Source organism: Durotheca rogersii (genome assembly GCF_024521655.1).
Source record: "Durotheca rogersii strain YMJ 92031201 chromosome Unknown GGS23scaffold_13, whole genome shotgun sequence".
NCBI lineage: Eukaryota > Fungi > Ascomycota > Sordariomycetes > Xylariales > Xylariaceae > Durotheca > Durotheca rogersii.
This window is the reverse complement of record NW_026251244.1, coordinates 122874-143577: the sequence shown is the minus strand read 5'-3', so window position 1 is coordinate 143577 and position 20704 is coordinate 122874. Positions and strand designations below refer to the sequence as shown.

General features: G+C 53.9%; 6 protein-coding genes across 6 annotated transcripts; 3 read left to right on the top strand and 3 right to left on the bottom strand.

Annotated features, from left to right (window-relative positions):
- The first annotated feature begins 123 nt into the window (after window positions 1–123).
- On the top strand, window positions 124–1377 carry GGS23DRAFT_92611 (uncharacterized protein). Its single transcript, XM_051521402.1, has 2 exons — window positions 124–277; window positions 349–1377. Exons 1-2 carry the CDS (start codon window positions 214–216, stop codon window positions 1260–1262), a joined length of 978 nt encoding a protein of 325 aa, XP_051371026.1. The 5' UTR covers window positions 124–213; the 3' UTR covers window positions 1263–1377.
- A 2405-nt stretch (window positions 1378–3782) lies between these two features.
- Window positions 3783–4921, bottom strand: GGS23DRAFT_605630 (uncharacterized protein; the record flags this gene model as incomplete). Its single annotated transcript, XM_051519788.1, has 4 exons — window positions 3783–3979; window positions 4069–4158; window positions 4189–4507; window positions 4844–4921. 4 exons carry the CDS (start codon window positions 4919–4921, stop codon window positions 3783–3785), a joined length of 684 nt encoding a protein of 227 aa, XP_051371025.1.
- Window positions 4922–8722: 3801 nt separating this feature from the next.
- GGS23DRAFT_605629 (WD40 repeat-like protein) lies at window positions 8723–10798 on the top strand (the record flags this gene model as incomplete). Its single annotated transcript, XM_051519787.1, has 4 exons — window positions 8723–9699; window positions 9750–10112; window positions 10166–10511; window positions 10568–10798. 4 exons carry the CDS (start codon window positions 8723–8725, stop codon window positions 10796–10798), a joined length of 1917 nt encoding a protein of 638 aa, XP_051371024.1.
- Window positions 10799–11619: 821 nt separating this feature from the next.
- Window positions 11620–13233, bottom strand: GGS23DRAFT_92510 (uncharacterized protein). The gene has a single exon (XM_051521401.1). It carries the CDS (start codon window positions 13107–13109, stop codon window positions 11898–11900), a length of 1212 nt encoding a protein of 403 aa, XP_051371023.1. The 5' UTR covers window positions 13110–13233; the 3' UTR covers window positions 11620–11897.
- A 496-nt stretch (window positions 13234–13729) lies between these two features.
- Window positions 13730–15412, top strand: GGS23DRAFT_571765 (uncharacterized protein). Its single transcript, XM_051516593.1, has 2 exons — window positions 13730–14601; window positions 14677–15412. The coding sequence occupies exons 1-2, from the start codon at window positions 13913–13915 to the stop codon at window positions 15200–15202; spliced, it is 1215 nt and encodes a 404-aa protein (XP_051371022.1). The 5' UTR covers window positions 13730–13912; the 3' UTR covers window positions 15203–15412.
- Window positions 15413–17231: 1819 nt separating this feature from the next.
- GGS23DRAFT_92420 (uncharacterized protein) lies at window positions 17232–18103 on the bottom strand. Its single transcript, XM_051521400.1, has one exon. The coding sequence runs from the start codon at window positions 17837–17839 to the stop codon at window positions 17339–17341; it is 501 nt and encodes a 166-aa protein (XP_051371021.1). The 5' UTR covers window positions 17840–18103; the 3' UTR covers window positions 17232–17338.
- Window positions 18104–20704: the final 2601 nt, after the last annotated feature.

Sequence of the window (20704 nt, the reverse complement as noted above, 5' to 3'; positions counted from 1 at the left end):
GGTAGCGAGCCACGAGGCGTTATGATCTTCTAAGACGCTAATTCTGAGCGGGGTCCTAGTCAACGGGGTGTCTGTCAGCATTAATACGGCTATCCTCTCTCGGCCTCGACTCGTAGTGGGAGAGGCTTGACCATTAAAGGCCATTGTCCGTCGAATGAGAGGCATCCATTCCTCAGTTCGAGTATCCAGCATTATATCGCAACTCGCTTGACCATGACCGACGCTGCATCCAAGGACAAGAGACGACGCCAGAACCGGGACTCACAACGCCGATTCCGTAAGGCTCTCCGCAAGGAAGCACACCTCCGCTGAGATCATCGGGAAACGCTAATAGCAAGAATTCCGTAGGAGAGCGAAATAAAGCCCGGCAGTCTCTGAGCCTCTCCTTAGCTGGTCAGATCGGGCCTCCCATCTCCTCGCCAGTCTCGCTACTCTCGGGCTCAAACAGTACGTCGCCTGAACAGAACTCCGCCGCTTCACACATCCCAAGCGGCACTTCAAGTCTGCTCTCTTCTGAGGGTCTTCCCTCGACTACCACCGAATGGACGAGTGCTAGAGCGATAACTTCGCCGTCCAGTCGCGGGGATGTACGGTATCGCCACACCCAAAGTTATTACAGCAACCCAAGCTCCGCACCGCCGCATCTGGGACTCCCACCTTTAGCCGCAGTATACTCGATGGACGATATGTCGATGCTCAGTACAAATCGGGATGCTGGGAGCTACCACCAACAGCAGGACTTCGGGCACGTCATGCAAGTAGCCGGGAGCGCGAAGGACGTGGTCCTTTCACCTATATCGTTGCTGGGCGCCGCCGACCTGCAGATGGGCGGGACCGAGCCCTCGAGGCCGTCTCGGGTCGAGGAGCAACTGCGGCGGCCGCCCCGGCGGCGGGCGTCCGAGTCCAGGGCCGAGCAGATGATATCCGACGTCGAGCGGTTGTACGAGTTCGGTGTGCACCTCTCCATCTTCCCAGAGGACGTGTCCCTGCAGAACTCGCTACGGAAGATGAAAGAGCGGTTCCGCGCCCTCGCGAGGACGGATATGTCGGCCGGCGGCGGCATAGGTGGCAGCAGCGGCAGCCGTAAGAGCCTGGACGCCGCTATCGGTAGCGGCGCAGCGAGCGACATCTACGAAGGCTCGACTCGGGAGAGCGATAGCGAGGAGGAGTCAAGCCTGTATCGGCAAGGGCCCCAAAAATCGGGCTTCTTCGAACGCCAGGACGTTGGCCAATGCAGACCGGCAGGCTCCTCCCTGTCATGATAATTCCCGGTTTCGATGGCTTCGCCCGAGCACGACTAGGTGCTTTATATACCTACGTGCATATATAATATCTACATAGAGTGTATCAGTAGGCATAGGTATAGGATGCGTGATTATGATAGTCACTTCGATTATGCATATCCCTCGCTCGGCCTAGGCTGCCAATACCACCATACGGTCAGTCTCCGGTGGTGTAGAGGGACAGACTTCATTGCTAGGCTGTGGCCTCGTTACCTACCTGTTAAGTGCGGCTCCCCCCTACCTCCCTCTCTTCCTACCTGTCGTGGCATCCCAAGGCAAGGCTCTGCACAAAAAACGCTGGGTAATGATATGGAAATCTCGGCAGGTGGTCGTGGTCCCGAGAGGGCATTGATGTAATCATCCGCCCTACACCGTCGATCTCTACCGCTCCTCATCCTTTGCCGCCACCACCAGCAACTAGCAACCCCAAAAAGAAAGAAAAAGAAAGTGAACTCGATTGTCTACCTTCCCGGGGGGCTGGGTCGGACGGCATTTACGTATGCTATGATCTCAATCCCGAAAATTCCCTCTCCCCCCCGGACCTCTTCTTATGTTATCGAGAACCATCCTCCTCTGCCTGCTTGCGGAGTATGGCGGCTAGCTTAGGCCGTGCGCCGCGCCTAGTCACCTGCCCCGCGAGAGAGCTCGCCCGGAAGTCAACCGGAACACAGGGCCGATGTGACACCAGCGGGTTGCGCACAAGTGTGTACGCATCGAAGCTGTTCGCGACTTGCTCTCAATGCCGCCGGCCAAACTCCCTACGCGCTGAAATTCGATGAGGCTGGTAATCGGTTCGAGCACCGGCTACAGCGCATCTCAATCGCCCTGGGGACGCCCCGGATAGCGGGTTATGAGGCGACTGGCGACAATGAGGCGAAAGGTACAATCGTCTGCCCGTCTCGTATAAGTAGAAACCGGCCGGAACTTAGGCTAGATATTTTGCTTGTCCAGGATACTGGATATCTATAAAGCCGTAGGCCAAGACTCGGTCGTAAAACGATACGCTTATGGACATTAATTTTGTCGCTGTCACAAAAGACGTGATAGGTACTTGTAAGTATCTCCTGTCGCTTGATCCACCGCCAGAGCTCGGAACCAGCGCAGATATATCCCGTCTCAGGGGGAAGGCCATGTGTGATTGATATAACGGGATATACCACAGTTATGGCGAGGCCGTCTTCAGAATAATCCAAAGATTCCCACCTCGTCCTAGGAAGTGTGTTACCGTGCCGCCACCCCTCCTAGTGACTGGAAGTTGCTTCATAGCTCTGCGCAAGGAATAAAGGGGAGGCCGGTCTATACTCCTCAGTCCTGTGCCCCTCAGTCCTAACAGACAGTAGGATTTTGCTGTGCCGTTCTATGCCCCTACCGATCGACCTACATGAAACCATTTCCGTCTTTAACAGCCCTCGGCCTCGCTATCGCTTCCGTCCTATTCAAGCTCGGGTTCAGTATAACTTCCGTCAGTAGACTCCTGGTCGACCTCTCCGGGGGGCTCCGAATTGTCAATGCGCGGGGTTGGCGCCCGCGAAGGCGATGGTGGTACAGCAAACGAGGCTTCCCAAGGCTGTGTGTCTGGCGTCTCACTCCCCGGATTGAAGGGGGGTGGTTGGCCGGCCACTCGGTTTGTCGAAACGGATAGGTTATGACTCCGCCACGCCTGCCTATGGATAATTTCCAGAGCGGAGCTGCCGTCACTCAATATTGACGCTGGCCGCCTTTTGCGGTTATTGACTTTCTGTTCGACATCGGTGTTTGCTTCGACTTGAAGGGGCTCCCGGGTAGCTGTCGTCTCCTTAACATCCTCCTCAATGTTAGTCCCTTTATATGTGCTGCGCCGCTGACTCGCATCGGCACCAGCATCCTTGGCCAATTTCCCATAACCATGTTCGGCACTTAAGAGCGGCCCATCTCTTTTCGGTTTGCCTACGGAGTAGTCCCCTCAGTAAGGGCCGAAACCTCTGCGGCGCACCCGCAACGTGTGGAAGAATTGTCTTGCGCATCCAGAACCTGTGTTGATGACGGGCCAATGAACCTGAAGCCCATGCCTTGTCTGAATGGACATCCCATGGTGTTAGACACTGGACCCCAACAAGCCCTAGAGAGAACATGTCGACCTTGTCGGCATACAGCAGCGGCCGTTTCAAGAATTCGGGAGCCATGTAGATGGGTGTTCCGGTATACGTCTCCATATATCCATGCACGTGATATGTGGCAGTTCCGAAGTCAGCTAGTTTGGCGATTAATTCTTGGTTGCGTTGGATCAGGATGCTGTCTGGTTTCACGTCGCGATGCGTGATGCCATTGGCATGCATATATACTAATGCGCTGCTGATTCGTGTCAAAATGATGGTGATACTACGTTCGTCGAGGTCTTTAGGGGAAAGGCTCTTAGGGATATACTCCATAATCAGCCAAGGGGGAGGTTTTTCGTCTTCAGCCAGCACCAGGTCTATGGCTTTACAATGTATGGCTGGAAAATAAAGATAGTCAGTGGTGTCACCACAATACTGAGGCAAAAAGTAATTGCTCATATGATCTAATATGATGATTCTCATACTCCCTTCTTAGTTCCTCCCACCGGTTTCTCACCTTGCCGAAGTCGCCATTGGTGTTATAGTACGGCTCTTTAGCACCAAATACTGCCCCGGATATTCGTTCTTCCACGAGCATAACGGAGGCAGTCGTTCCTTTGGCTTCGACCCCCCCCCCCCCCCCCCCTTATTAGCATACACCGTGTTATTCCTTCTATAGCGGACATTGGAGGTTATCGTTTCAGGCTGACCGTTCAGCGGAGGGAAAGACCTGGGCAAGGAAGCGAGGACTTCCCTGCTCCAATCCAGAGCCTTTCTTCTGTACATCTCGTCCTCAGTAGCTGTCAGCTTCGGGCGCTATGCTTGGGAACTGATAGCCCCGAAGTCGATGGTGGCCATGCGGGAAATATCTATGGACCTTCCTTGGCAGAGGGATACCATGCAGTCCTCATCGACGAGGCGGATAGCACCCGCAAACAATACCGTCAATCTCGGGTTGCACGTGATTGGATGTGTATCGATTCGGAAGTGCCGTCTGCTTATACCGGTCGTGTTGTCCTTAGCGAGCTGGAGGTCACAGGTGTCAGTGTCCGCCGCTGAGCCAAGTATCCAGCCCTCCGGAGAAAATATGTGCTCTCCGAATGCTAGGCACAGCAGAGGGCCCTTGTGATGTTCTTCGGATTCGCCTCCCTTCCAACGTGTGGGTTAATTGGTATCGCAAGTGTGAGGGGTGAACTCGTATCTCGAATTTTCCGACAATTCAAATATGTTGTCGATGATGGTGAAGGATCCTTGAAACAACACTATGTTGGCCAGATCCCAAGTTTGAGTTGTCTCTATGGTTGATAGAAATTGACATAAGATGGGACAGTGCCTTATGAATGCTGGAATCGCGACCTGGGACGTCAGGCTTGCTGCCTAATTTACACCCCAATACTACTATAACGGAGAGTGGAAAGGACGAATAGAAGTTGGCATCGACGCGCCGACTTCCCGTCACGTTGGTTTAGAGCGGCCCTTGGTGACACTGCGTAACTTGCGTTTCGACACGCCCGCCTCTGTATAGTTACCCGCTTTAGATCTCGTTCGATTAGACACTGTCATCTTGTAGGGGTTCAGCCTCTCGACGTAGTAGCTGTCGCAAAGATTCCTCCTTGTGAACCCGGCGCCTTGCTTCCCTTTTCCTCGAGTGCTCTCTTAATTCGTTCTCTTGAAGATTGGATAAGACTTCATACAGCTCTGCTTCGGTCTGCCAGTAATCTTGGGTATCGATGGAGTGTCGAAGTTGTTCAATTTGTTGTGTGGAAGACCCAAGGCTTCTCAAGGCATCTTGATAAAACTTGGCAATGTCCCGCCGGCCCTCCGCTGTCGTCGGCACACCAATGGCCTGGCCGGATTCTTCAAGAGCTATCTTCCATAATTTCTCGGCGACCGCATCCTTGTAATGATCGGCTTCGCGCTCCCAGTACTTGGGCTCGTTGATGCGTGTCGGTACCTTTCGGCTTCGCGAGGATCGAAAATGGGCTCGCAACTCTTCACATATCCATTGATAGCACTGCTCAACGTTTTCGTTCTGAAATTTTGGCTCAGGAGCCGCTTCGTCTCGTAGTCTGGCCGCTTCCTCCAAGCCTTGAGTGAGTCGTTCGGCAAAGTCTTGGGTGAAAAGTTCATCAGGAAGGACAGGTTCCTGGGCTCCGTTAGGTGGCGAGTTCACCTTTTCCCTTGGTATGGTATTCCTGGGATAAGCGCACGAAGCAAGCGTGGAAAGGACGGACAAGACAAGCCCGCTCAGGGCCAGTGGAGTGTGAAGTTGAAGAGTCGTTGGTGGCAGGAAGAATGTGTCGCAAGCAGAACCACGCGTTCGGTTATGTTGAGACGAATTGGAGGAATTAAATATTACCACATGTCACGTGACCACGGGCCACCTTCATCCTACCACAAAACGCTAAAAGTTACTAACTTTGAGCATATTACTTATTAAAATACGTCGAAGCACTCCGCGCTTCTCCACGTTTTCGTACCGAAAACCTAGGGGCCTCTCCGAAGGCTGGGGAAAAAGAGGTAAGTAGGAATCGACGCTTGATTTAACTACGAAAAGAGATTAATTAGTAATCGACTTTTAATTAAACGAGGAGAAACTAACCTCGATTAATTAATTGATATATAAATATGATTAAAATAGGTAGGTAATTAATACGTTAATAGGTAAATAGTAATATATGAATCCTATTGTGTATGCTACGGTTTTATTAAATGTATTCTTTTTAAGTAAGCTGTATGAACTTTTAGCTAATAAAAATAGAGTATCCTTTAAATACTCTATATTTATAAGATTATTTATAAAGTTATTTATAAGATTATTTATAAAATTATTTTTTAAAATAAATTACTCTTATAAATTAATTAATATAACAGGGAGTTTAACGTATTATAGCTATCCTCTGGATAGAATTAATATTAAATTTATTCTTTAAATATTATAATTATAATTTTACTAAACAGTATTCAGTATCTTATTATTTCTAAAATTACTTAAAATATTTTAAACGTTAATAATAACTTATAGCTTTTTAAGAAATATAAAAATAAAAAACTTTTTAAATAAAAGAAGAATATTTAGCTGGACGGCTAGAATATACCAAAGTAAGCTTTATTCTCCCTTCTTCCTAAGAGAACAGGCACACTCTACCGAGATGGCAGCAGGTATTAAGGCCTAGGTACGTATTCCTGTAGGTTAAGGATAGCGCGGATTCGCGTTCACATAAGGTATGCAATTTCTTCGATTCTGGCGGCAAGCTGTGCAGTCTCGAGAGGAAACAGCATTTCACAACACGCCTTGGGCGAGCTTAACGATGGCAATATTGCCCGCCGCACATACCCGTGTCTATAGCACGCATGTACCTGATGCAATAAGGCAGACTTGATGCCACCTCCAAGCTGCCGGGGCGCTTAGTCGCAGGTTCACCCTGCCCACCCCTTATTATAGACGCCCGCCAGTTTAGCTCAGTATCTAAATACGCTCTTGCATGAATGCATGCAGGCCTAACCTTACTATGTTGTCGAGCGGGTGGCATCCTCCTCACAGCGATGGCCTGCACATGGCCTGCACATACCTACGTGAATACATACGTGCCTTACCCGGGCACTGTCGGCGACGTACGACAGCCGTTCGGAGAAGATACCAAATATTATCATAGACTCAATGTCTACCCTTTCGTTCGGAACCGACCTGCCTCATTCACGGTCCCGTATCTACTTAGGTAGGTAGGTAGGTAGGTACCTATGCAATGTGTAGGTACGTACATACCCAGGCGCATCTTTACCTGCAGCGTCACAGTATCAGGTCGCTGGAAAGCACGGTGAATCCAAGGCAGGCATGTTTCGATAACGCGGCCCTGATACAGATTGACATGTAGTTATCCCTTCCGTCCTCCGCCCTCCTCATTTGCAGAGGTTGAGACTAACCCCCCTAAGAGGTCAAGCTGTGCATACTCAGCACACAGGATGTTGTACAATAGGCATTCGGCGCGCTCATGCCTAGAATGCATATGAGTAGGAGCGTCTAATGCATATATGTATGGGAGTATATGTGTAGGTATGCGTTTTATACTTAGATACACCTAGGAGCTAGGAGAGGTAGGTCATGCCTCCAGGTGCCTGCCCTTGGGCGGGTAGGTACCTACGTAGGTATGTAATATAGGTACCTAGGTACCTACCATGCCTACCTAACCTCCTCCTCTTATGCATGTATGAGTATGAGAGCAGAGACAACGCGCTCATTACTTAGGTAGGTACCTACTTGGTGTGCTCCGGGGCCCCCGTTCTTTCCAGAAAGTCAATTGCCTTGCCCATCTCACCATCCCTAACTGACTAATTTCGTTACGCCGTCTGTCCCATCCCATCCCTCTCTTTTTTTCATATTCCATATTTAACACCCCGTCTGAAGAGGAACCCCGACGAGACCACAGCCGCGCTCTCCCTGCCAGCCTAAAAATCGCCCTCTATTTCTTTTTAGGGTGTGTCTCCGTGTCTCGTCTTTCGATTGTGGGAAGAGCACCCAGGCTCCGCTTCTACCTCACTCCAGCCTCCAGTCCGGTGCCCCCAAGAAGAAAGGACTTCTTGCTGGATCACGGCCAATGTCTTTAGGGCCTCTTCTGCCATACATGTTCCTGTCGCTGCCGTCGTCCTCTCCGATTCTCGTAACCTCGCCTCGACCTTCCAGTAGCCTCGGTCTGCTCCTCGCTCCATCTGTGGCCTGAGCCTCGATAACTACTATAGGCCGTTCGACTCACCAATCGCGTTTTCCGAGCGCTTGTCTCATTGATTCGAAGGTACACACATGCGCACACATACACATACACAATCCGTCCTTGTGCTTCCCGACCCCAACACTTGCATGATTGTATGCCCAGTCCTATCATTCCTAGCCCTTGGGCCACGCTTCCCCCGCTGTCTTTTGGCAGACCGACATATCCTAATACTTCGGGCATTGGAGACATTTGGCGCCAGTTCCGCTTCTCGTCGTGCGCGAATAATACTCTTATATAGCCCCCTGGCTCCCTTCGGTTCCTTTCATTGCGAGTGTCGGCTTTATCTCGTCCATGCTGATGGCTAATCCCGTGTTGATGTAATAGTTTGTCTGTACGGCCTACTTCGGACGACGTGGCGGGAAACCGGTCGAAGAACTTGTTCGAATCACCCGTCGAGAATCCGGCTATAGGCGCATCTAGTTGCCTTGACGTAGATCGACGGCATCGCGATCGAGTCTGTACCGCGAATATATCAAAGATGTCGGGATATGGCCGCCCTCTTAGTCTCTCGGGGAGGAGAGGCAGCGTTTTGGCCTGTGGTGATGAGTTGACTCTAGACACCACCAACGCTGCTTCCATCATCATAAATCACAGAATGGATAAGATGATCCAACAGCCCAGGCCGAGGGGGCCGCCTACGCCCAGCATGAGTACCCCTGCTCCTGACTTCGAGCAGCAACTTACAGGATCGCCTCCGCCTCCCCCTACACCCGCGGCCTCACCAGGGCCGACAAACGCGCAGCCCGATTGGAGTGATGCCGCCGACGACGAGGACTTCTTTCTGGCCCACGTACGCCAGCACTTCAAGAACTGTTCGGGCCCGCAGAGGAACCGGATCCTCGCTGATCTACTGAACATATGCACGACTCAACAGCTCAGTTTCGTGCACCAGTTTGTCAGCCCCCTACTTAAGAAAGACCCGTTTACCAGTTTACCGAACGAGCTGTGCTTGAGGATACTGTCCTTTATCGATGATCCGCAGGTCCTCGCACGGGCATCGCAAGTGTCTAAGAGGTGGAGAGATCTTTTGAGTGACGATGTAACGTGGAAAAACCTTTGTGTCAAACACGATTATGGTCGTCGACTTTCTGAAGTTTCCTATGGAATGCAGCCGCTCACATCGAGTAGGCCCGAAGCCATGCCTCTTTCCGACCCTGAATACACCCATAGCTTTTCAGGCGCTATTCCTGGGCTTTCGAATTTTCACCCTGCGGTGCGCAGCTCTGACACCGTCTCGGAAGGTTCATCAAGCCTAGGCCGACCGAAGCTTCGGTCGTATAAGTCTCACTTTAAGCAAAGATACCTCGTCGAGTCGGCGTGGAGGACGGGTGGGCGCAACACTACGCGTACTATCACCCAGGATAATCGCGTCGTGACTAGTTTGCATTTAACCCCGAAATACATTGTCGTCGCTCTTGATAACGCGAGAATTCACATCTTTGATCGGGAAGGCAATGCCCTCCGCACTCTCCAAGGCCATATCATGGGCGTCTGGGCCATGATTCCGTGGGAAGATATCCTCGTCAGCGGGGGGTGCGACCGCGATGTCCGAGTCTGGGATATGACTAATGGGTAAGAGTACTCAGGATCTTTGTCTAATCCTAAACTAATTCCTGGGACAGAAATTGCCTGTATACTCTGCGTGGCCACACGTCGACGGTACGCTGCCTTAAGATGTCAGATGCGAACACTGCAATTTCCGGCTCGCGAGATACCACCTTACGGGTCTGGGATATTAGACAAGGCGTCTGCAAGAACGTGCTTGTCGGTCACCAAGCCAGCGTGAGGTGCCTAGAGATCAAGGGTGACATAGTGGTATCCGGGAGCTACGATGCGACGGCGAAGATATGGAGTATCTCTGAAGGCAGATGCCTCCACACTCTGACTGGACACTTCAGCCAGATCTATGCTATCGCGTTTGACGGCCATCGCGTTGTTACGGGAAGTCTCGACACCAGCGTTCGTGTTTGGGACGCTCATACTGGGTAAGTTTGGGTGCGCCAGATTTCGGGAGCGCACATGCTGATCCGAGGAAAAGCGAGCCTATTGCCGTTCTTCAGGGCCATACCTCCTTAGTAGGCCAGCTACAGCTCCGCGGAAACACGCTCGTCACTGGTGGCTCCGACGGCTCGGTCAGGGTTTGGTCTCTCGAGAAGATGTGCCCGATCCACCGGCTAGCAGCACATGATAACAGCGTCACCAGTCTCCAGTTTGACGACACCCGTGTCGTAAGCGGTGGTAGCGACGGCAGGGTCAAAGTATGGGACGTGAAGACTGGCCATCTCGTCCGCGAGCTCATCACCGCCGAGTCCGTTTGGAGGGTCGTCTTTGAAGACGAAAAGTGCGTCGCGGTTGCTAATAGGGGTAGTAGAGTTATGATGGAGGTAAGCCAGCCCATCCCAGGTCGATCCGATGACCTATTTCTCACATACCTGTCCAGGTATGGTCGTTTTCACCCCCCGAGGACGCATTTTGCGAGAGACAGCTTTCCCTCCCCCAAACGCTAGCCGAACCATCTCCGAACCGACCTCTCACGGGCGACTTCCGGCGGTCTACATTAGGGTTAGGATGCTCGGATGAAGACCCCGGGAGCAAGGATGTGGACATGAGCGATGCCGGCCCGTCTACCGCGCCTCTCATCGGCAATTCGACATTCTTCCACGACGATTAGTGTACTATATTTGGCTTTTCGGAAGCAGCATATTTTCACTTCGAACCCGGTTATCATCCGCATAGTCCTTCACAGCCACCAGCTTTCCACATTCCTGGTTCCTCAGAAAACCCTACCGGTGCTGGACCAGTACTTGAATGTATTGCATTTGTCGGCGTTGAAGTATGGTGTCATTTTCTAAGCATTATCTGCGCACCCATCCGGGGGTGTGAAGAAGAGACTGTGGAGGGCGGGTTCGAAACGGCGCAAATGATGGCACGGCTTAGCATCCTCCCAGGCTACCTTATCTTGGGAAGTTTGAGAGCAGCACCTTTTAAGACTGCCGGGGGCGCTTCACGGGAAACAAGGGGAGAGGGTGCCACTATCAAACTACGTTATCATAAAACCGTCAGAAGGTTTACATCTTATCATGTTGCTCTTAGCGTGAGGATACAGCGATGGAGAGGGATGGGTAATGGAAAGGAAGGGAAGGGGACAAGGAATGGAGATATTACTTTTTCATCGTTGCTATCGTCGAGTCCCTGCAGAGGCGAGCCAGTCTAGATGTTATGTATATGTTGAGACGGACGAAATGACGGCGGCTATTTAAGGCAGGCATTAGAAGGGTCGCGCTAGCGGCCTTCTCCAGTGACAGGTAGGTACTCGGTACGGGTGACTTAGACGCAGTAGTAATCATTGCCCGGCTTTATCCGCCCTCCAGCGGTGATGTACATGGCATGAGTGCGTGAGTAATGGTCTATCAGAGGCAGGTGGTAGATGAGGGCTAGAAGTAGGCGTGTGTAAGCATATTCGCCAGAGAGAAGTGATGGGGGAAGCTGTGGACGGGGTGAGCCATGTATCCCACGATAGTCGACAGTGGGGTGCGTCATAGTATATATAAATCCGTATGTCTGGGTATATAAATATATCCCCGTAGTGGCGATTCCTTTTGTACGACACTACTAGAGCATGGCCGGACCGGATAAGAACTCCTAGGCATGTTATAACGTCGTCTCATGGAGTGGTACAAGCCGTTCCTGGCGCTCATGTGCACGGTCTAGCCTCCTCGTTACACTTCTGACGCGTGTGGACGGATAGGTAGAGAAAGGGGGGAGGGCCATCAATTGACAGTCGCCTCGTCTCCCGCGATGCCCAGCCACTCGTCAGCGAGGACGCGCCTCTCCCGAGCGGTGAGGCCATCTTCGCCGTCCGTCCCTGCGTCGGCGCGGCATAGTTCTAGGTGCGCTAGCTCGCGCGCCGCGGCATCGACGTTGCTGATGGCGGCTTTCTGGAGGAGGTTCATCCACTCACCTGCCCCTCCCCCCTTTTCTCCTTCTCGTCTCGTCCCCGGCTCTGTCTCTCCTGGAGAGGGGGTGCGAAGCAGCTGCGCTAGCTCGTAATGCGCCTCGGCGTTATCAAGCTCGTAGACCCCGATGCGTAGGGCCGTCACGGCCGCCCGCTCCCACCCCCGCCGCAGGTATATCCGCGCTTGAGCGAGTACGGCGCTCGAGAACCACTGCCATGCCACGGCTGCCGGGCGGCCATCGCCGTCGCCACTACCGCGCCGGGCATCCGCGAAGATCTGCGCCGCCTCCTCGAAGTACCGCAGCGCCCGGTCGTCAGCTTCGGGGTCGGCTCCGGCCTGTTGGTTCTGCCGCTGGATCTGCGCGAGTCCGAGAAGTGTCAGGGCATCCGGTCGATAGTAGGGGCTGGAGTTGCTGTCCTTCCGGGCTAGCCTCTCAACAGCCCCGCGCGCGTCTAGGAACTGCGGGCCGTTGAAGAGGCCGCGGCGCAGGGCGATGCGGGCGAGCGTCAGCGCGGAGGGCGCGTAATCGAGCATGGCGCCCGTGTGCAGGATATGCGTGGCGAGGTGGCCGGCGAGGACGGGCGGCCGCGTGATCATCATGACGGCGGCGTAGTGCAGCGTATACAGCAAGATCCTAGAGTCGTTGCCGTGAGAAGAGACAGAGGCGCTGAGCGCCCGATGCCGCCACCCGCGCTCGCCGCTGATTGCCAGCGCGGCGTACCGCCCGCAGGCCTCGGAACAGGCCTCCGGGTGGATGAGCTTATCGTCTTCCGGGAGTAGAAGGTCTCGCGCGCGCGGCGCCCAGACTGACGGCGGCGGCACGTCGGCGACAGTAAAGCGCACCCGGGCGAAGGTGTCCCGATGGGGCACAGCGCGCACCTTCTCTGCTGTACGCCGGGTCGAGCTTATGGACCGGGCGGAAGCGAGGTGGGAGCCGGAGGGGATCCGGACGCGATGGGAAGGAGGCGCGGAGGAGTGGGGGGGGTTGGCGAGGGACCTTATCCGCGGCGGATTGTGCAGACGCATGATGAGAGGCCGGACGGGAGACGGGGCAGTTATTCTTCTTTTTTACAACCACCCTTTTCAAGGAGTAGACCTAAACAAGAACCGGGCTCAGTTCTTGGTGGGATTGGCTTATTCTCACGATGGGTGCCGGTTCGGTAAGCTCCCAAGCAGTGGAAGAGCCCCACCAAACACCCAAGATGGATGTTTTATACCCCTTCGAAGGCGACAGGACTCGCCCCGGGGATCTCGGCAGAGTACTAGTACTGGATTAAATCAAAACATCATGTTCGCAGACCAGAGGATGAAGCCGAGACGTTAAAGATGTTAGGTACCTTGGGTAGTATTTAGTAGGTAGGTGTAATTTGTGACCACTGTGTGTAGATGGTGAGATACTTGCATAATTATGAAGCACAATCTAATACTCTATTATACCTAGAATTATATGCTGTATTGTGCTATTTTAAGCTGTTGTATAGATATGAATTTATATTGTGCAGCGGTGCACTAAGCTGTGTTGTGCCATGTGATAATAGATGCTAACTCCCAGCTTTCCAGGTGGTCAGGTACCTAGGTACTTAGGTACCTAAAGTCGTAGGTGGTATCTGTCAAATATTAGGAGCCTATCAGTGATTTTATCTTATCAACAAACAAATAGAAAAGTTGCGACAACGCGCAGAGGAGGACCGGATCGCGCACCAAAAAACGCAACGAAATGAATAAGTGAAATAACCACGACGCCCACCTACTTTCCTGCCCCCGGAGCCAGCTTCAGAATTGCACGATAGTCCCCATTCTTGCGTGGCCAGCTGAGAACTAAGGCCGTCATGGACCCATCCACGACGGGGCAGATAGGGCAGACGATCTCGAAGCCCACTGCCGCAGACGATGCAGCCAATACACCGCCGGCGTTAGATGCGACAAGGGCAACGATAGCCGACCTCTCTCTCGAAGAGGAGCCAGCTTCGTCGCTCAGAAGGCGTAAGCTAACAGGAAGCGAGAGGGACGGGAATAGCGACACCGTCACAAACCCGGACCCAGAGAGCCCGAAGCGACAGGCGCTCACGCTGCGCACGAGAGAAGAGAGCGAAAGGTCCGGCAGTAGACGAAGAACGAGAGCCGAGATGGATACACCCAAGATCGTAGCGTCGAAGGGCTCTCGCATAAGTCGAGTGCTAGATTCGGAAGCTAGAGAGGACCATGTGTCAGAACTAGAGCCTAGGACGGAACCCACAAACGCCCCGAAGCAGCTCCATGAGGAGGCGAGCCATAAATCGGGGGAATCCCACGGGCTAGATCCTAAACCGAAGAATAAGCATGTCGTGTTCGGCGACGACGACGACGTAGACGACTTCATCGCCAAGGCGAACCGAGAGGTAGGGATGGCGGAAGTAAGCGGGCGTAACGAACAAGAAAGTGGTAGCGATGACGATGACACGCCCGAGGCGGTATCAACGCGTGACTCTGCCCAGAAGGTGCACAGGGATGTCCAGGAGGCGTACGAGGTAACCGAGAGGTAAGATTCTAGTCTCGAGTTTCCCGGGAGTTTCTTACGTTTACCATATTGCTAACTCTGCACCACTCTCTATAGAACAACTGCATCTCTGAAACGGAAGCGTCGGGAAAGGGACAGCCTCTACAAGAAACAAGCAGAGCAACGCAAACGCACTCGCGTGACAGTGGAGGTTCATCAGGCCAAACCGGGAAGTGCGCCGCCCGGCGAGGCAGATCAGGAGGGCCGAAGGGGCGAGATAGCCGAATTTGAAAAGGGGGTAACGGGCGGAAGACGGCGGGTCGAGAAATTCAACCTACCCACCGTGCTGCCGGCTGAGTTCCTGACAGATTCATCGAGCGACGACGAGGCACTGGAACGGGTAGCCAAGAAACCCAAGAAGATCACTTTTGAGGATGCCGCTGAGGCGCTCGGTAGTGGCGAGAGCAGCAAGAAGTTGCGGGACGAGGTCGTCGGGTCCACGAGGTACAGGGTCCTAGCGCAAGAGGGCGATTCAAATCTTGCTCCTCCATCAAGAAGGGGCGCTAAGCGTCCTAAGGAGAATCTCCTGAAGAGGACGCGTGTCGGCGTCACGCAGAATAAGGGCTTCCTCGTCAAGCGGTAGAGACGGCCTATTCTACTATTCTATGAACAACTTTCTTCGCCCCATCCGGATTCGAGACCTCGGCGAGATAGAAAATCGTATATAGCTGCTTTCAAGAACCGTTGACCGCGTTCGTGGATCTAGTTCCGACATATATTCAACCTATATAACCTATATATCTTACCATGCGAACGGGACGGGGGGGGGGGGGGGTTAAGGCGTCGGCGTAGCGGTCTTGATAATATCCAGCTAGTCTCTAATGCAAGTGCCTTTATCGTCAAATTGTTATGCCCGCCCCATTAGACATTATTATAGCATCATTCAGCACGCGTGGGGAATGTGTGGACGTGTATGGCCTAGTAGTAGGTACCCCATGGTGATATCGTGAGGAGTTCAGTCACCCATAAGTCTCATCGCCATCGTTATGGAGAATAAACACACCCTGCACTGCAAGACCACATGGCTGCAGAGTGGCGTCGACGGATCTCCTCCAGGGTCTCTCGAGAGGGTTCCCCAGCACGGCGACATATCCGAGAGACGGGCGACCCCCGAGACCGTATGCCAGATGCTCTCTCTAGACGCATCGCCGCCGACCTATTGGGCGGGCTGAAGACGTAGCCGCGATGGGCAGGCAATCAATATGTCGCTGCCGGGAATAAGAACAGCGGGATGACGGGGCTCCCGGCTACGCGACTACCCTAGTCTTCGCGAAAATTACCACTAGGCACTATTCGATCGCCAGCCAAGGTCGCATAGGGACGTAACGAGCGCTGTCCAGGAGGCGGTGCCCTGATCCGCCCCCCCCCCCCCCCCCCTCCCCCTGCATCCCCTCCCCCGCGGCAGCAGAGGCAGAGCTAGAGACAGCGGCGCACCAGCCGAAGCCGCGCCCCGCGAGGGCCGGCTGGCTTGCGCATTCTCGCGCTCCTAGCACGTGCCCGAGGTGCAGCAGCAGGTAACCTAAGTGATGGGTGGGCGAGCGAGCGGTCGTCACAAGCCTGGAATCAGCTAGGTCGCAGGAGCGGTGCGGCAGGTCTCCCTCGAAAGGGGGGGGGGGGGTAAGGAAAGCATTGGCTGCTCGGTCGACCGTCCAGACACCTTGGCTGACGGTGTAGCGGCGACGTGGGTATGCTTGGCAGGCAGAGAAGCAGGCAGGCAGGCAGGCAGGTGAGGCTGCTCGTATCGCAAAGAAACAGCGCCTTCGGGCTCGTCGTCATCTAAGTATCTTGCCATGTTAGCCGTCTTCCACCGCGATTGATATTACAGAAGGCAGGCGGGCTATCCTATGCCCCCTATTCTCGGGGGGGGGGGGGGGGGGGAGGGGCACTGCCTACCTTTTCGATGCTACCGCTACTATTTTCCCCTACGGCGGGTCGATCGTAAAGATAGATATTTTCGGGCGTGTCTCCTAATCTCCATCTCCTGGTTGCTCGCTCACTACTGCCCCCGACAATGCCTATTTTTTTCTCATGGTACTATACGTGGCAACCCTCATAGGGGGTAGGCGGGAGCAGCGGCAGGCAAAAGTACTAACTGCCTGCCCCGGAATAAAAAATATATAAATGAGAAAAACAAAGGAAATTGGCCCCTGACCTGATACTCGTCAGCAGGACGAGACGAGATTTCTTCTCCTCTCCTCCGGTACCTAATATTGTAGCTCCCCCTCTCCCCCCCCCCCCTCTGTATCCTCCCCTACCCCCCCTCTTCTCCGGCACCAGGTCTTGCCGCTCTGTATGAGCCAGCTGAGCAGGCAAGCCATCCACAGGAAGCAGCACCTTTCTCCAGTAAGAGACCGCCGAGAAGAACGACAAGAAAAAAATACGAAAAGCAAAGAAAATCCTTTACGACATTCCTATATACAGCTACATAGGTTTTGAACCATCCCGCCTCGACTGGACTGGCCGAGCCGACTAATGGCATATAAACAACATGCTCGCTTACTGCCATAGCCGTCGGCGACAAATCCTCATTGCCACGCCCAGGGAATTACCTAAGTCGGGCTGGTCTTCGTGTATTTAGTCGTCGTTACCGTTAAGCAGTACGCGCCGAGACGTAAAATATACTACCTACCTACCTACCTAAGTCGGGCTACACGCGGGACCCGCCTAGGTACCTCTTACACTGGGTACCTATAGTCTGTAAGCACGAGAGGTACGAGTGTCAGCAGAGTGTAGTAGAGTAGGAGTGTGTTGTATTGTATTGGTGGGGGATGGAGCTGACGACCGTCGTGCTGCAATCACATGTAGGCAATATATATAGGCGGGTGTATCGTATCGGCTTGCGCATTTGTGCAAGCACACACATATTCGGCTGTCTGTTCTCCTGCGCGTACCATGTGTAATATGTAACTGTTGTAGGCACATGCACGGGCACGATATGTAGTGCTAACCAAGCAAGGCAGCCGAGCCACTCCACGCAGCCCAAGCGGTACACGCATGTGCGCCGCGCCGTTCGTAAGAGCAGCCTGTTGGAAAAAAGAAGGCGAGGAACGATTAGAAACAGCCAGAGAAGTAATATGCGAGTGGGTGGGCGAGCGAGGCACACGTGCTTAACCGCCCCTCCTCCCTCCTCCCTGCCATGTGAGTAAGTGGAGTAGAACGAAAGAAGGGTCGGAAGAGGCGTGGAAGCGAAGTTGTCAGGATAGGCAGTCGGGTAGATCATGCAAGCAAAACGAGGCAAGACGAGTAAGGCATGTTTGGTAATCCGCCCCGTCCGAGCTCGCTGCGCGGTAGCGGAGAGAGAGAGGAACCGCCGGCGTAGGACCGGACTGGTGGTGTGAAGAAAGGAGATCTGCGTTAGATGGGGTAGGTAGGCAGGCGGGCGAGCAGGTAGCTGAGGGGGGCTAACGGGATGGAAACCGAGGAAAAAGGAGACACAAAATGAGGGAGAGGCAGAGAGAGAAAGTCAGTCTGCGGAAGCTAGATAGGCAGGAGAGAGGCACGGTGGTCGGGCGGTTGGGGGAAGGGATGTTGGCTGGGTAGGTTTAGCCGCCAGCCTGTATTTTCGAAGGATCTGACCACCTCTCACTGCGTATCGTATAGGTTAGGCTAGGTGCGTGTTTCTCTACATGTAGGCGGGTTAGATGTAGGTAAGTGGTGTGTGTGGGGGAGTGGTGATTGGACGTCTACGAACCTACCGGCTTACGTATGGTACCTACAGTAGTGTGTGGCCCGTCGTCATGCGTACCTATCACGCAAGCACCCGAAGGTGGTCGTGTCGGCGCTGAAGATAAGGTTGCCTGCTTTGCCGCCGCCGGGGTGCGATCCTCCCGAGGCCTCTCATTGCCGGGGGAAACAGCATGAGAGGGAGGAAGATGGTGGGACCGGCCAGGTGAGTATGCGTGAATGTGAGCGGGTGGCGACGGGTAATTAGCTGGCTCGTGGGCTGCTTCTTCGTAGCCGGCAACATGAGAACGTACGTACAGACATATACACGTACATCAACCGTCCCAGTATAGGCAAGTGAACTGGTTTCTAGTTTAGGCTCGGCTGCGACGTATAATAAGGGCGTGGCGTAAGTGTGTGTATACGTGCCCGCAAGAGCTAGAGAGATGGAGAGAGGGGGGAGGGGAGGAAGGGAAATGGCGTGCAAGTATGAAACGGCTGGGCAGGCATGTACGGCACGCCCTTACAGGCTGTACCTATTGGTATGCTCGCTGCCAATCTGATCGATACCTTGCTCACCATGTGGCGGGACTGCAATGTATGCAAGGAATGATATGATGGACGACAGAGGGACGACGGGATTCGCACGCGCCCCCTTCGTTCCTCATGCATGTATACGAGATCGGCCGGGCTAGATGACGCCTCACGCACGCCTTCGTGCGAAGATCCGTCTACGTCAGGCAGCATTTTTTTTTTCTCGGGGGGGAAGGAGAACGAGGGAGAATACAAAGAAGAAACGGGGACGGCGATAATGACAGCAGGAAAATCCCACGTCCGAAAGTTGGCACAGAGGGCACACGATTCCTCCGCGGGACGAGGGAGACCTACCTACCTACCTAGGTAGATAGTAAGCCAAAGAGAAGGATGAACAAGCGAACCAGCAGGCTCCGGCATACGCAATACGAAAGCGAGAAGCGGGAAAGAAGAGGGATCCGTCACCAGGCAAGATGTGGCCCACCTACCTATATCGCACCCGCTCGCGTTACGCGTACACTGTGCGGGGAGAATGGCGCAAGAAGGCTCCGAGGGGGGCCTCGAAGGAGCCAGGCGACGAGCCACAGCAGCAGCAGGAGGACAAGATCTCATCCGCGAGCACGAGATGCTGCGATGGTAGGAACGGGATGGACGATTTGCGACCTGGCGGAACAGGCAACGGGGGTGTGAATGGGCGTGGCAGGTCGTCCCGCGCCTACGCAGCTACACTAGACGGATGACGACGTATTTGTAGGTGTGCGGGAGGAGCTGTCCCGAAATGCGCGCCCGGGTCGGGTTCGCTACCGAGGTGCGCTGCGCCTCTCATCCGTCCGAGATCTGACCGTGATGTAGGTACAACCTGTCAGGTTACGTATATACCTATGCACAGCGCGTACGTCCTGAGAGATGTTAGTGGCTATAAGTTCTCGAAGACTACCTAAGGTAGGCTCTTTCGACGATTTTGTGTGCTACGTTGTCGCGAGCTGAGTGGGAGGACCTGCCTATGTATGCAGCAGGTAGCGGCGGCGGTAGGGAGAGAAGATGTCTCTCTACGGCAAGATCTACCCTAGGAACAACAGGTGTGCTTTACGCAGACCACGTTGATAAGACGAGTACTCATAGGAAGGACGAGTGGTCTGTGTGTAGCAGGTAGGCTGGTTAGGTGAGTATCGTACTCGTGCGTAGCTATAACCTGGTCGGGCTGGCCACCCCATCGGAGGCTGAGGGTGTAAAAGGGGCGAAGGTGGAGGAGGAGGTGGTAAGTAAAGGAAGGGAAAGGGAAGGGAGAAGGAGGGGAGGGGATTTCCCCCGATTGTGGGCTATCATGCGGGGGCCGCTCTGCGAGCTGTCCATCTTCGAGATAGACTTAAGCATAAAGTGGGAGCGTGGAGATGATCGTGAACGTCAGCGAGCTAAGGAGGGCTTGACGTGGCGAAGGAAGCAGACGGGGTTCGCTAGAGAGGCTCCTGCGTACCTTGCCGCTGCATCCGTCGAGATAAACTTCCGAGTCCCGGCGCCTCAATCTCACCCTGTCTCTCCTTCTCGCTCTACTCAGTGATATTTCGTCGACTACTTTCTCTCCATCCTACCAGGATGGTGATTATGGTTCTCTCAAGTCTTAGACGAGGAGGCGGCTCCAAGGGGGGGGGAGGAAAGGGGCGGTGCCGAGACACGGTGTGCAACTATAGTACTCATAGGACCTCGCTCTTCTTTGCTCGCTCTACCGTTCTTTCTCTCTCGTCTCGGTCTCTCTAAACGAATTCTCCCAACGAAAGAACCAGGCCTTGTTTAGCGGCAGGCCGTCTCTGCAGGGAGCCCGGGAGGCCATTCGGCCTTGGTAGTGGCGCCAACCCGATCCATACATAGGTACCGATCTTAACCCACCCCG